The sequence below is a fragment of the Acanthochromis polyacanthus genome, chromosome 19 (assembly GCF_021347895.1).
Source record: "Acanthochromis polyacanthus isolate Apoly-LR-REF ecotype Palm Island chromosome 19, KAUST_Apoly_ChrSc, whole genome shotgun sequence".
In the NCBI taxonomy this organism is placed as follows: domain Eukaryota; kingdom Metazoa; phylum Chordata; class Actinopteri; family Pomacentridae; genus Acanthochromis; species Acanthochromis polyacanthus.
In genome coordinates, this window is record NC_067131.1 from 1,364,731 (window position 1) to 1,381,336 (window position 16,606).

At 40.0% G+C, this 16,606-nt stretch overlaps 2 protein-coding genes across 10 annotated transcripts in view; one reads left to right on the forward strand and one right to left on the reverse strand.

Annotated features, from left to right (window-relative positions):
• rpl38 (ribosomal protein L38) overlaps nucleotides 1–16,606 on the reverse strand; it is a 1,167,099-nt gene that overhangs the window by 516,940 nt on the left and 633,553 nt on the right. The window lies entirely within an intron of this gene.
• Nucleotides 1–16,606, forward strand: part of sdk2b (sidekick cell adhesion molecule 2b) — a 349,966-nt gene that overhangs the window by 234,044 nt on the left and 99,316 nt on the right. For all 4 annotated transcript variants that reach the window (XM_051939309.1, XM_051939311.1, XM_051939310.1 and 1 more), the window contains exon 2: nucleotides 1,925–2,084. In XM_051939309.1, the coding sequence (XP_051795269.1) occupies nucleotides 1,925–2,084 (160 nt within the window). The remainder of the gene's footprint in view (nucleotides 1–1,924; nucleotides 2,085–16,606) is intronic.

The window sequence follows — 16,606 nt, forward strand, 5'->3', positions numbered from 1 at the left end:
CCCCCCCCCCACCCCCCACCCCCCCACCCCCCCACCCCGCCTTGCTGATGGTGTGCCCCTGCTGTGTCGCTCCACACTGACCCCTGCTGGCTCTTAAAGTCATTACAGATAAAATTTAAATTTAATTCAATAATTTTTAAAATTTTATTTTAAAATTCAATAATAATAATAATAATAGTAAAAGAGCCAGCAAAATGGTTGTCATCATTTTTCCCAGAACAGAATAGTGCAACCAGAATGAGTGCAAGCAAAAAGAACAAAGTGATTGTTAAATGGAGGTTATTTAATGGTTCATAAGTCTTGGTGACCCAGAAAACAAAGGAGAAGCTTAAAAAATTATAACCTAAAACCTAACCTAACCACTTGGTTTGGGTCTTTAAACATAACTGAATCAGAAGAAAGAAAACAAGGAGTAAAAAACGCATGTCTAAGGATAACAGTCTCCCACAGGAACACTGGTTTCCAGGGTAAATGTCCTGTTACTGACTGTATCCTCTAATCCTTCCTCCTTACATGACTCCTTTTAACTGAAAGTCTTTCCTAGTACATCACAATCGTACCTTCCAGTGAGAAAATTCAAACACAATCATGCACCTTTCAGAATGTAAATGCAGTTTGATTGTACAGGTATGCAATTTTGTGGAGACTGAGCTGTACAAAGAAGTGTTCTCAGGAAATTAAGCGTGTTCCTCCAGAGGCCTCGGTAGTAAATCTGAGTCCTTGATTGAAAGCGAAAAGCTTGTAAATCATCTCAGGTTTCTCACTCTGTTTCACTCCCATCGCCCATTCCTTCACTCTTGTCAGTCTACCTCCAGTGGATTTGTCGACCCGAAATAGACGAACCAAATATCAGCACTGTAGATCATTCTGACAGTTTAATTTCAATGCCTGATTATCAGTCAATTTGATAATTGTATTATCCAACCATCCAATTAATGTGTTCTATATTTACAATGATCATCAAGTAAGCTCCCCATTTTTGCATCATCTATTCAGGGTGAGATATTGCAAACGCGAATGGTCCCTGACAGTTTGTCTGTGAGGCTTTTTTGATTGAGATATAAAAATCAGTGCGTGTCTGTTGCCACATTCGATACGTGCCTCGCCCTGCGGTGAGGTTCTCGCTGGTCTTCCTCAATCCGTTCCTTCACACTCAACAGAGCGTGTTCGGGAAACACAGAGGGAGCGAAAGACAGAGCGAAACGGAGTGGAGGCGAACGAATGATGAAAGGATTTCATGCCTCCTCCTTGGCTTTGCTCCTCTCCTGTCTGCTCCGTCTTGCCCAGAGGAAAGTGCTGCGCTTTGCCAATGAGTTAGTGACACAAATACACAGAGCAGGAAGATGCAGGGCCAATCCTTCATGACTTGATGCCTCTGCTTCCTCCTCCCTGTTTGCCAGATATCTCTGACACTCCCAGCGCAAGTCAGAGTCACCGTTCACAGGCAGCAGTGCATCACACGAGATTAGGTGGCTCCAGTTGGGACGTGTTCACAAAGAGTTTCCATCTGCAGCCTGGCATCTTGGTGTTTGCTTTCCAGTGGCAGCAGAATTTGCCTCGTCTTAGATGAGATCTTAGCATCTGACCGTATACAGTCTGTTAGGTAGATGTAAGCATCGACTGCAGTTACATTTCTGTTCAAGTCCTCCCATTTAAATGATTTTCACATATTCAGAGAACCCTTTGCTCCTCATCTGTGAGTACCTTTTCACAACGAAAGTTCATGACAAATAAATGTGCTCTTCTCTTTCATGTATCTCTAAAACTCCCACATTTTCACATTTATGCCTCCAGGATCACATCAATGTGGGATTTAGGAGTGACTCTTCTTTACTCAGATGCTACTGAGGGGCTTTGTGCTGGCTCGATTTAGAAGCAGGATGTGTCATTTAAAAAGATTAATTCCAGACTGTTTTCTTTGCAGATGATGTGCCTCCCTACTTCAAGACGGAACCGGTTCGTAGCCAGCTCCACCTGGAACGCAACCGGCTGGTGCTGACCTGTATGGCAGAGGGAAGCTGGCCGCTGGAGTTTAAATGGATCCACAACAGCACAGAGTTAACACGCTTTTCTCTGGAGTACAGGTGAGCACAAAGTGATTCACTCTGATCCACAGAGGAGATAGAGACGTCTGAGAGAAAGGCCGACTGATACGGTGAATAGCAGTACATTAAATGGGACAGAAGTCTGAATTTGCTCTGAAATCCAAAAGGCAATATACACATTTGTTCAAAACTGAGCCAGTATTTACCTTTATGCCTTTATTTGCTATTCTATACCAGAAAATCTTTATCCCGAATGTTTAGTTTCTGAGATTTGCACAACGCTGTCTGAAATAAATGGACTGAAAAGCCGAACAAACCACAGTAAAGCAATTACTGCATTCTCACTTTAGTTTGGCTGTGAATGTACAGAAGGAAATTAACAATTGGTTGATCTTTTGACATACGTAGCATTATAATTTGAACTCAACTTAACCCTCTGAACCCCAAGCAGTTTCTGGGCGTTCTTTGCATATTGTTACTCACTGTGGGCTCATTTTTAGCTGCATTATAGAGTCCTGCATCTCTATGGAAACAGTGCAACCATTGCTAGAAGTAGAAAGATCTCAAAAATGTCTTTAGTGCAATATGAGATGGTTTAAAGGTTGCGCATCGTTAAAAAGTGAGATTAAAGGTTGAATTTCTTCATTATTTATTTCACAAAAATTGAAAACTCCTAGAATCAACACGCACACCACATGCTCGAAAAAATAAATGGTGGATGTTTAACTGTTTGCGTTTTTTGATTAGTTTTTACACTCGTCTTCTAAATCTCAGTGCAATCAAGCCCTTTTCAGCTGAATAGTCTGTGAATTTTTGCCATGGGACTGTTGGTTGCAGCTTAGCGAGCGATGGCTTCCTCGCTGTGCCAAGGAGAGCGGAATTTTTTATTTTTTACAGAAACTGATTAGTTCAAGCGCTTTATTTCTGGCGAATTTTTAAATGAGACATGCAGAATAAAGTGATTTTGATGAGATATGAGGATTTTTAGCTTTAGATTTGATTAATTTTCCAGATGGCTTGGTAGTCACAGATGAGTTGTTCAAAGACGTTTGAAAATCTAATGATTCTCTCTGTTCTGCAGCGTGCAGTGTTTGGGTCTGACAAACACTGTAATTTCCTTTAAACTTAATATGCCTTTTAAACCCATCAGCAGGGTTTGCAGCTCTAAAAGTTAAAAGAAAAATATCTAACCCATCTGCATTGTGCTGTTAATTGTGATTAAGATGCCACAGAGGTCAGGCAGTAGGAAGACTGTGATAAATGAAAACAGTGGAGTCAGTGACATTAACCTGGTTCAGTCGTGGAGCAGTAGCTGCCACATCAGCATCTGTTTCTTATGAACTTCGGGTTGTCAAATTTGAAATCATGTATTGCAGATTCAGAGTGCAGAAACAGCACTACAGCTCTAAACATCCTACCATTTTTCACTTTTAATATTAGTATAGTTATTGTTTTCTGTCTCTGTAGGGCCGTATAATTTTCTGCTTGCACATTTTTAAACCTCGCTAGTTGTACAGTATATTCATCATGCAGCAGCCCAATAACAAAGGAATGGCGCTTGCTGTTTTCTCTGTTATTGCCTCTGCCTCTCCTTTCCCCTCGTGGCTCTGTGACCTCCATCACTCTCTCTGGAGAGGCCGCGAACAAGCGAAAGGCGTGAATGAGGGATGGGGCAGGAGATAAACCGTCTTTAATGGTAACTGGAAGATCCTAATCGTGTGGCAAACATTGCTCTTATCTGGGGGAGCAGTGTGTCTGCACCGAGCGTTTTCTGTGTGTGCATGTGCGAGCTCAGACGGCGGTGTAAATGAAGCACTGGGGGATTGAAAGAAAGCCTGCTGACACACACTTAGCTGATCTTCGCTGAACTGTTGTGTTCACATGCGAGAAAGTGGAAACATCAGAGGCCGAACGTACAGGCAACGTCAGCCTCGTTGATGGAGGACCTTTCTCTTTACAACCTCTGGAGACAGATAAGACCAGAGTGGGAACAGCAGGGAAGGAAGGGCAGAAGTGACACACGGATGCTGGAACAATTGATCAGAATGGACTGTACTTGAGATTAACACTGTCTGTTGCAGCCTCGGGGCCGCTTTGACTGTGCTATTGGGTGAGTGATTGAGTGATGGTGATTAAACAACTACTCAGGCGCAAAGCCGAGCACGGTTCTGCATGAGTGTGTGGAAACCGAAAGGTAATCACAGAAAGTAAAGTTAACACTGCAGAGGGCAACACGTACGAGGTGTGGCAAAGAAGAAACATCGGTTGCTGATCACTCGATTCTGCAGCCTCACAGTAAAGACGTAAATCATAGTCCTGCCCAACATCTCAGCGCTGTATGACAAAAGCATCTTTCTTTTCACAGGTGGGTTTTTCGCTCTGGTCAGGCGCTCTCTGTCACAGAATAAACCTTGAGCAAAGGGAAAAACAGAACATTTTCTGACTAATTAAAAAAAACAAAACTCCAACAGAAACCTCTGCCAATGTTGAAGGTTGTGTACGGAGAACAAATAATGTCCTGTACACGTGTCTATGATTGGCACAAGATGGGATGACGTGAAGGATGACCCAGAACCAGGACAAGAACAAGAACCGATGCAAATATCGAGAAGGTGAACAGACTGGTGTGGAATAATCGCAGACTGATGATCAGAATGACGGCTGAGCAAATGGGATTGACTCGGTAGTCAGTCAGGATGTTGTGGAACAGCTCGAGGGCAACCAAGACTTTCTGGACAATGTCGTCACCAGAGATGAGACCTAGATCTTTCTGAGACCAAACTCTAGAGCCTCCAGTGGAAGACACTGGCGTCACCTAGACCAAAGAAAGCCTCAAAATCCAAGATTGTTTGATAATATGGTCTTGACCAACTCCGTTTTCAATCTTACTTGCTGAGCCATTATTCTGATGGTTAGTCTGCAATCACTCTGCACCAGTTCTTTGACCTTGTGGATGTTGGCATTGGTTCTGGTTGTTGACAGACATCTCGGTTTTGGGTCATCCTCAACTTCATCCCGCCTCGTTCTGAACCTCTTGTGCAACTCATAGACACATATACGGGACATTTTTTGCACAGTCTTCAGCATGGAAAGAGGCTCTACTGGAGTTTTTCCTGGATCTGATGTTAGTTTTTTGCTGGAGGTTTATTCTGTAACAGAGGGCAAATGACTGGTGCTGTGAAAAGAAACATAACGGGTCAATTGATTCATTCAGATTCAGAAAACTTTATTTGTCCCCAGGGGGCGATGAAGTGTTGCCATATTTTACTATTGTGTGGCTGCTGAATCTTATGATAAGCGACCAATGTCATTTTGTCACACTTTGTTTGCCTTTTTTGTGACTTGGGATTGAGATCCTTTCATTTCCTCCTTACATTTCTGTGTGCAAAAATGGCGTTATATATGTGTGTGGGTATGCAGTCCTCCTCTCTCCTCAAGTCGGCCTTTCTTTTGTGCCAGGAGAGTGTTTGAGCAGCGCAGACCCCCATATTAATGAGGTTATGGTAGAGGTCCCCAGTGCTGAGTGCTGCTTTAAATATTGACACCGTGCGACTTGACCCTGTGTCCTCTGGCAAACGATCAATACTGCAAGGCCTGTGTGGGCATTATTATTCAACATGTAGGTGTGCGCGCGAGAAAGAAAGAGTGCTGCTGGAAGAGGTAAGCAAGTGGCACAGTTTTAGTGATCTGCTGTTGGGAGTGCCACTCTCAGGAGGCTCAGCATCGACTGCTGTCACGCAACAGCAACATGACCGACACGGCATCCAATGGCCAACTCACTACACGTATTCACACCATCCTGCCTTCCTTCCTGAGAAATCGGATAGATTTATCGTCAAATTAGAATTCAACTAAGTTAAGATTGAAGATCCCGTCCGATACAATTAAAGTTGTTTTTTTGTTTGTTTTTTTTGGTTCGTAAGCATCCAGATCACTTCGATGGCCTACAAATGCACAGCAGAGTCACACAGCTTCCTATCACACAACCAAATCCTCAAGAGGCGACTACCTGGCACTGCACCAGCCTTTATGCTGCCAATTAACCTAGAAACTTAATTAAGAGAGTTAATTATTAATCAAACCTCAAGAGTCATCTTTGTTTGTCAATTGGTTTCTTGGCTGGGTTAGTGAAGTGTGGCCTCTTCTTCTGGGAACGGCAAACTTTTCCCGCAGTTTTCATGCTGTAATGAGATGGACAGGCAGGATCTGAAAGAAAGAAAAGATGTTCAAGGACTTTGCAAAGACAGAAAAAGGACATGTCATCTAATCAGCAGTCAGTCACAGAGGAAAATGAAACAGCATGATGGAGAAGACATGACGGTCACAGCATCACCGGTCCGCACTGATCCACTTTGCATCTCTTGTCAGTTTTTGAGGAGTGAAAATTAGTTTTCTCTGCAATACAATTTACAACAAAAGGTTTTATTTTTTTAGGCAACTGTGGGTTTTTAAAACAAGACAGAAAAAATACATAGAAAATGAGATTAGCATTTTGACAGCTAACATAATAAGATCGGTCGCTCCAGTGAAGGCTGATCTCTTTAAAATGTGTGACTGTGTTCTAATAAGACCAGTATTACATTTATATTGTTTGAAAATCAAGCAAGAGACTACAGGTAGATATTTACAATTAAGCTTTCTGTATTTCCTGAAAAGTCTCTCTTCACACTTCTGATCTTTCTCTCATCCCTCCTCTTTGTTCCACTCTCATGTGAACTACCATCAGGCATCCGTATCTTTTTTTTTCCTTTACGCAGATATAATTTCATGGCTGCTCTGAACAAATTAACACAAGTTCAATACAATATTATTCCATGTCTTGGGGGAAGAGATGACAAGCTCAGCGTGCTAACTGGATGGAGATGAAGGAAAAGCAGGGGGCAAAACACTGCTAGACGACAGAGTATGTGTGTGGGCTTTGACATGACTGAGTTTCAAACAATTTATAGAATAGGATAGATATTATTTCCAAATTTAACCCTTGGATCCCCACATCTGTTATTGAGTTTGAAAGGTGAGTTATATTTTGAAATTGAGAAATTACACCTTTTTTCAGAGCTAGAAATGGAGAAAACTAAAAGAATAGTTGGATTTTTGACTTTCCAAAGGTCCTTCAACTACCCATCTACAGGAAAATGCAAATATGCCAAAATAAAAGCATGTGCTCGAACAATAAACAAAAAGTTCTGCACTCCTCAGCACAACTGTGAAGCCATTAGCGACTCATCTGTAACCGACAGTCACTTGATAAAAATTCTTTGATTTTTTTGGCTGAACTGCAGGCGGTGTTCACGCACAGCAGATATGAGATAAATATTAAAGCAAAATAAAAATGTAAATAAGACAATATTTGCAGTATGTTGAGACATTGTTTCTTGTTCCAGCTTTGGTAACACATGGACAAATGATGTACATATTGATTTCAGGGGTTTTTTCTTAGTTTCTTTATGATTTATGGCATTATAATTTAATTGTATTATGTTTTTGAGTTCTCTCTACTTCTATTCATAGTTGTGCTGTTTCCATAGAGGTGCCAGACTTTATATAACCGTGAAAAATTAGCTCAAAGTAAGAAAACAAGTGACAGGAGCAAAGAAAGAAGCCGCTTCCATTTCAGAGGGTTAAGCTGAGACAGTATAATGGATAATGTATTACCATTCACCGTTCCGTTTCCGGACTCTTAATGTGTTCTGATTCTAACTTTAGCTGCGTAGTCTAAGCGAGAATAGAAACCAAGCTAAAGCGGAACCCACCTTTTGACTGCCATTAAACAGTCATTTCCCGTAAACAATCCCAAAATCCCCAAACGGCAGATTCCTCCAGACCCAGACAAATTGAAGACTGTTAAAAAAATCTTCCTTTCATATTATTCTGTTTGCTGTCTCCATAAATAACCTAAATGGGTTTGTGTATAGATCAGGAGGAGGGTTAAAGTGCATGTGTGCGGGAAGGGAAATGGAATGAGGAATAAACACGGCAGCAAATAAAACCTTGAGATTCCCATTAGCCCATTCACTCACTTTCATTTTCCATCTCGCCTTTCTAACTGAATGTTGTTGTTTTTTGCTTTTGACACATCCTACAAATCCTCGCTGCTGCTGCCGTTCCTCATTGTTACTCAGTTGTTTCACTGTCCGATTCAAATCAATGATTGTTGTTGTTGTTGTTGTTGTAGATGTAGTTGTTGTTGTTGTTGTTGTTGTTGATGTTGTTGCTGTGGCCTGCTTGCGCTACTTCCGCTCCACTTTCCATTCTCCAAGGCCTCACAATGAGGCTGTGAAGAGCCTTTCGATGGAGAATAAAAGCCATAAAAGGAAAGAGAATGAAGCGATAATAAAGCGTGAAGAGCCACTTCTGCAGATAAATTGACGGGATCTAAATGAAACACTAATAGTTTACCTCGTTTACCCCATAATGAACGATTACGTCAACTTTAACAGTGATAACGGAACAAAAACAGAAGTCAATGCATCGTTTAATTGAGTGGTTCCACTGATTGGTTGATTCAGGTTAGGGATAGACTGATTATCCGCCTGGTCGCTGATATTTGTCATGCTTCTGAATATCGGTGTTGGTGTTTTATTGACTGATTATTGATAAATTAAATGCTCTATGTCAGGTCTGATGCAGCTCCTCTCTCTGTGGTCTCAGAAATGTCTCTCAAGCAGCAGAAACTGAACAAGAAACACAAACCGGTAAATTAGCTTCTGTCACGGTGGCTAAGGCTATGCTAACGGCTAGCATCTAAATTAAAAGGCAGCCATAAATTAACATGAAACAAAGTCTGGAAACAATAATTAATAATGCTTTAAGATCTGGACCTTAGTGGGCAATAAAAGTGATAGAACAGTGAAAGTTTAAGATAGTAGCGAACAGCAGATGTAACTGCTGGAGACAAACTGATCAATCTCAGATCCCACATAAACGAAGATCATCCTAATTTAATCTCTTGTATTTCTGTTATACATATTCAGTCATAATCACCCTTATTAATGAAGAAACCTGGTTATGCATGACACCTTCTCTGCTATCACATGCTGTTAAACCATTACATTTAAGGATCACCGGATATGGATTTTTAAGGGTCGATATTGATGCCAATTATTGGTAATCAAGAATGGAAGACGATGCGTATTAAATGCTGTTCTTCTCTATTTCCTTAATCTTACATTGTTCTATAACTTTTATTGTCCCCTAAGGTTCATATCTTAAAGCTTTATTATCATTTCCCAGACTCTGTTTCAGGATAATCTGTGGCTGCCTTCTAACTTAGCCGCTAGCTGTTAGCGTAGCCTTAGCCACTGTGAGAGAAGCTAATTTCCTGGTTTGAGTTTCTTGATCAGTTTCTGCTTGTGAGACATTTCTGAGACCAAAGGGTGATGACCGACAGAGAGAAGAGGCTCCATCAGACCTGACATAGAGCATTAGATTTATCAGTAATGATTCAATAAAAATACAGATACTGATAATCAGAAATATGCCAGATATCGGCCACGATATTCAACCAGGCTGATAATCGATCAATCACTAGTTACATTTAGTGTCTATCGTTTCTAAATATTGGTTACAAGTCTTTGTTGATTTACTAATAATGATATTAGTGATCCCTAATTCAGATTATTTGTTTTAATTAGTTGTAGTTAATTTTGTCTTGGATTTGCACTTGAATCACTTCTTGTAAGAGACTGGCATGCTTCAGACTCGACCATCCAGACAGTCAGCGAGGCAGCATCTCTCTAGATGACCTTAATGGATTCCCGGCTGCAGCTGAAAATGTCCATTTTCTGTCTCCCTGGTATTCTCCTCCACAGCCCCCAGATACAATAGATTTTCTTTTACCTTTCTCTCCCCCTCTCCCCTCACTCACTCCTTGTTTTCTGTGGCCGAGCGGAGGGAGAGAGTGAATCAGGAGTGCAAGATGTAAAAAAAAAAAAGAAGCGAGCAGACTGCATTTGTTTTATTATGCGCATGCACCGTGTTTGCTTATGAGTGTGTGTCACCGCGCTGTCGGCAAATATGGCCGCCTCTCTAATGGGTGATCCACAGCAGGCGTTATGAAACGTTTCTGTGTGAGCGCAAGGACACCTGATTATGTTAACAGACAGACTGAATGTTCACATCTACTCCGATGCCATTAATATCTGAGAATGCACCATTCAGTCGCTCTGCATTATGTGTAGCTATGTTTCCTTGCTCCTGTTTTTCTTTTATGCACGCCAGCATCGGTCCCTGCAGAGACTTGTGATGATCCAGCTGAACCAGCCTTTATGGAAGCAAATGCATAAGGTTTTATTTCTTATGCATGTGTGATAAAATTGGTATTTTGAGTCACTGTTGGTCATCTGAGAGGGAAAATAGCTTCAACAGTCGATAGAAATGAAGATAAAATAGTAATAATTTGTGTAAATCGCCTCTATCAGACATCTATCCTTAAAAAATGCTGCTAACCTGTGGAGGCTTCCCCCCTGAGCCTCCAGACAAATGACCTCCTATTGATTTCCAGTAGCTTAAGCCAGAAGTCCACATTACCTGTCATGTGTTGTATGTGGTGGCTATTAGAACAAGATCAGAATGAACTCTGTCATCCCATTTGATTTAGACCAGATTTAAAATCAGATTCAAAGGACACCTCTTCAAACTATAAAGTACATTATTGATTTGTTTCCAGAGATGCCGCCCATAGCTCAGCATGGAGCTGTAAATGTGCAGGTTCGATCCTGTGTCAATTTGCAGCTTTTTTCTTTTTATGACGCTGTGATGGATATTTTGAGCACAGTGCACGCTTAAAATCAGCTTATGATAATAGAGACACTAATCAATTTGTCATGCCCATGGGATAAATAAGAGATAAAGCTGTCAAAACCGATATTTCTCCACTGTAGCTGCCTTTGTTTACACTGAAGAAATCAATTTTAAAAACTAAAATAAAAATTTAAATGTAAAATTTCAGCAACTGGAGTATTAGAAATACAATAAAATTATGAAAACCAGCCATTTTATTAAAAGAAAAAAGAAATTCCACAATTATAATGCATATTCTGGCCTTAATTTTACATGAAAGCATATGTACTTTATTTAATGGTTAATGAAAGATACTTACTTGTGCAAAAATTATGAAATATTTTACAGTTTGTTATAATAAGAAAGACAAATGGAGAGATCGCAATAATTAGTAAAAACACATTTTTTGTCAAATATATAGATTAATAAAAATCATTTTTACTGATTAACTATGCTTATACATATTAAACACTTATGAAGACCAAAAAAAATCTGCATCTGTGTTGTGAAAACATCTGTAATTACAAAACCAATGTTTATTTTTTCTGATAATTGTCACTAACCGAATCTAATTTCAAAAATATATATATACTTTTAAATGTGAATTTAACAGGTTTTTCTACTGAAAAACAGAAAAAATGTGAAATTTAAAATTTGTGAATGTATTTTAACAGTTTTTTCGTGGAAAAAGAAAATGTATTTCTTAAGAAAAAATGGAAATGCTATTGTTAAAAATTTCAGGTTTTAATGTGATTTTACATTAGAAATGTACATTTACAGTCTTGTAATTTTCTTAGTATTTTTGTGTATTTCCCAAGTACGGAAAAAATCAATAGCACACAAAGGATAAACTGTGTCAAATTTCTTATTTTTTCTACAGTGTATGTGATATTTAATGTCCAGACTGTTGAGGTCTACTGTGTGCCACAAAAGAACTCGTTAATGAAGGCAAAGCGACGGCACACTGTTCTGTGAGGCGATGACCTTTCTGTTTACTCCAAACAATAACACCAGAATAAGAAACAGAATCAAAAATGAGCTGTGCCTGCTGTGCCGTACGTCTGGTTTTATCTTTGTCATGGTGTCATGTACACTTTTACATCATGAAACCAGTAAAAGGAAGAGAAAAAAATGTCTTTAAAGCAAATGCAGACAGTAGGACAGCAGCTGTGGGTGTCATTGCTCATCCCAAATTTATGATGCTTTATAATTTATCCTGATTTACTTTTATGATGGGCTGCTGTTTAATTACAGCGTCCTTGCGGTGGTGCGGATGAAGCTTTATAATGTTACTGTTTAGCTAGCAAATTAGCGTTATTGGAGCTAACCTTGGGAACAGGTATGACGCTGTTAAAGGAAACGCTCTCAGTGAAGCAGCCACCTTCAATCAAGGATTAGAGTTTTACCAGTTATCCCTCCACCATCTCTTTATCTTTCACCCTCCCTCTACCGCTCTACCCTTCCAATATTTCCATCCTCCGGTCCTCCGTCTCCGTCCCTGCCACTCCTCCATCTAATCATTCCTCCTGAGTGGGGCTAATTAAAGGGGATCTGACGGAGTGCGCTGACCACAGGAACATCAATCAATCTCTGTCCAACACAGCGAGCCCCCGCTGACTCCCCCAACCTGCTGCCAACGCGCACAACTCTCGCAAAAGGTTAATTGTATTCATTATATAAGGGACAGAGCGACAGAGAGCGACAGAGAGGAGGGAGAACGCCGCCTAAAGTCACCCTGAAGGTTTCTGGCTCTCGGCTGAATTCTCTGAAGGCCTCTGTGAGGTTAAACCTGGAGCAGCGACACCACCTGTCAGCCGTTTCTCTCTTAATATCTGCTTTTCAAACCCTGAAGTGACCAACATTTCCCCCCTCCAGCTCATCTCCCCTCCACCTATGCATAACACGTACACTTCGCTGTGTTAATTTAGTCGATGGAACGTATGAAAGTGGTCACACATCATTAATGGAGCCTCCTGATTAGTTGATTAAGCCTCAGCAGACTTTGGGCCGAAACTCATTTAGCCCAACTTGACGCTGCTGGTAATGAGGTTTGATACAGTCTCATTTTTTTCATTTTTAATTTTCTTTTTTTTTTGTTATAGATATTAACAGCCTTCCAACACGCCCAGTCATTTACATCACATTTCCATTTCAGCTGCTTTCCGAAGCGCACATACATGCAGCTTTCCAGGCATTCTCACACCACTGGTAGAAACTTGTAATGACATTCATAATGTGGCTCATTAAATGAATCAGGCTTAATTAGCATTCAGTTTCAGCTAAATCTGAAGGCCTGTTAGGGTTCGTTTTGGTTTGGTTTGCACTAACCAGGCTCTTCCCCGCTACGTAGCATGATGGCATTTATCTTCTGGAGCCTGTATAGGCAGCTTTGATTGATCTCTGGGTTCTCCATCGGGGAGAAACGGGTCTCAGCGAGCTCAGAGCCACACCCGTTTGGTTCTGCGTTTCAGAGGTCTGGAACCAGATGACAAGCGACTCGCGCCCCGACGTCCCCTTTACATGGAGATGGCAGAGCGAACCCAACAGGTGGCTGCTATAAATGCGCTCATTCATCTTGGCCGTTGAAAGGTGGCCAGAAATTGGGTTTCCTGACACATACGTGACACACGCAGACGGATAGACAGAGAAAAACCTCAGCATCAACAAAGCATCAGTGGTCCATTGAAATAAAAAGAAAAGGACCACAACGGTGAAAATCAATGACTGTTTTTGTTCCTTTCTGCCCTAATAACAAGCCCAGGTGGTGGTTTTATACACTCTACAGGTAATATTTGTTATGATTTGCATCAATATTTATGGGTTGTGACAACTTCTAATGAAATTATGACAACCAACAAACTATTAGTTTTCCTGGCAAATTGAAGTTGTTTTTAATCCCTGCTTCTGATTGGTGGCAGAGTTGATTAGCTGTAAAATCTAGTTGATCCAAGCAGTATTTTCAGGGTTTTTAAGGGAATCTTTGAGTGTAAAATACTAAACTCTTGTGTCGCCCTGCGGGTCAAAATTGACCCGTTTTATTTTGAAAATGTGGGGAAAAAAATATATAAAAATATATATTTTCACAGTGAAACTTCTGATGTCCACATTTTCAACATTTCTTTGAACACTTTTGGTGCAAAAAAAAAAAATGTTAAAAATGTTTCTTAAGAACATTCACAAACATTTTTGTGCATGTTCTTAAAGAAAGTAGAAGTTCGACAGATATATATCTGTAATCACTTTAGATATTTTTAGGATTTTTTTGGGAAGATTTTTACTAATTTTTTGAAAATATTTACAATAATTTTCTTGCCAAATTTGGGGGATTTTTTTTAAATACAACTTTTAAGGAGTTATTTTGGAATTTTCTTCCTGAAGGATTTGCAAATTTTCAGAAATTTGGGGAATTTTTTTGCTGAATTTTTGGATTTTTTCAGACAAAGAAACAATATTTTTTGGTGCCTGTAAATGAGGACAACAGGAGGGTTAATTAACATAATTTTCATGACAAAAGCTAAAAATTCCCAAGCTAAGTTGCTCCAGTGCAGAGTCGGTAGCAGATAAAATTTGAAAACCTGATCTGAAAATAAATAAAAAAAATTCATTAAATTGCCTCAAGTTGAATTTATTTTTTAATGCAACTAAATTTAAATTGCACACAATATTAAGCTGTCAGAATTGCCATCATTATTATGTCAACCCAGCCTAATAAATAATGTTTACAGCAACTAACTATAATAACTAATCAAAGTAATAAATTGGAATTTGTAGTTTGCAGCCATGCATTTAATTAGATTGTGAGAATAGGTCTCTTAAAATACTTTATAGAGTCTACACTACCATTCAAAAGTTTGGAGTCACTTAGAAATGTCTTTATTTTGAAAAAAAAACATTTTTTTCAATGAAGATGGCATTAAATGAATGATAAATCCAGTGTAGACATATTTAATGTGGTAAATGACTATTCTATCGGTAAACGTCTGATTTTTAATGGAATATCTCCATAGGGGTACAGAGGAACATTTCCAGCAACCATCACTCCTGTGTTCTAATGCTACATTGTGTTAGCTAATGTTGCTGAAAGACTCATTGATGATTAGAAAACCCTTGTGCAGTTATGCTAGCACATGGATAAAAGTGGGAGTTTTCATGGAAAACATGGAATTATCTGGATGAACCCAAATTTTTGAGCCGTAGTGTATTCTGAGAGACCAACCCAAAAAGTTACAATCTTATACAAATATGCCACATTAAGCGGACAATCGGGTTCGATTCCCGCTGCAGCCCTTTGCTGCATGTCGTCTGCTCACTCTTCTCGCTCCTTTCCTGTCTGTCTCCACTGCACCTATCAATAAAGCCGAAAAGTCAAAAATAAAATAAAATAAAATCACTATATTGGATGTATGTCTCCTATGATGGCTTGTATTATGTGACTGGCTCCTCTGTAATTATTATAGTATATTTAGTTCTGGAAGTGTCCAACTTCGCTGCAAACAGCTTGTTGTAAGCACTTCTGAACTCTTAAATTGCTCTCTTTTTCGTCTCTTTCCACTCGCTTATGCTCTCCGCAAACGGTTATTCGGGAGAGAAAAAACTTCATAAACAAAAGGTTAAATCACAAAAAACCCCACAACTTTTCAAACAAATTGCATGTGGTTACTATAGAAACCAGCACATCCCGTCACCGAAGGTCACGCTCAGACAATCTGCCTGACTGTGCGATAGGACTCTGAAGAGCATATCATGCAGGAATGTGACAGCAAAGACGGCAGACGCACTCCTAGTGGCAACAGCTTCACCTCCCACAAGAAGCATTTACTTTCACTAGAATGTGTTCTGTGAGAAGGACTTTCAAATTAAACACGTACAACTCGCTGTAGGCTAATTCACGACTTCTACGTGCCGTCCCAATGTCTATGACGCCACCGGAGACCGTCTTAATAGCTGGCCGCTCCGTGTGTCTCCCACTGCACCGCCGTTTATTAGTTATTGGAACGTTTTTAAGATGTTGATTTGTTCTGCTCCGAGCATTCCGGGTGTCTGATCTCTGAAGCGGATTTCATGAATGACTCAGAATAAAGTCATTAGTATCCTGGTGCTGCTGAGGTTATCTCTCACAGGTATACCCCAGTCTGTTGGAGGTACTGAAAAGACGCACAGTCAGAGTAATCCTGAGGGTCTGCATGTTTGTCCACAAGTGATTCTTTTGAACGGCTACTTTTGAAGACACCTCTAGAGCTTTGGTCCCCCAAGAAATATGGTCCTATACTACTAGAACTTATTTACAATAACTTATTTTCTCACTGAGAAGTGAGTCTTGGGATGGAGGAAGGAGGCAGAGCTCTTGTCCCATGTGGAGCCATTATTCTTGTGTCTGCACTCGTTGTTTACTGTCAGTTTTCAGTTTCATGAAGTTTGACACCGAAACTCCATCATTTGGCTTCGAAAAATAGCACAGGTTCAGTTAAAAGACAAAACTTTCACAAGATGATTGAATCTGGTGGTAGAGATCGGCCAGTGTTGGTGTTTTCAGGGCTGATTATTGGTAATTTGGAACTGATATGTATTAGAAGTAAGGTTTAACAACATGTGATAGCAGAGAACCTGTCATTCATAAGTAGACTTTTTCATTAATAAGGGGGACGATAACTGAATATGTAAAATAGAAATGGTAGTGAATAAATTAGGACATTGTCCTCGTTTTATGTTGGATCCACTGAGATTTAACAGTTTGTCTCCTGCTGTTTTGTCTGCTGTTCTTCTCTTTTTTCTATTTTCTT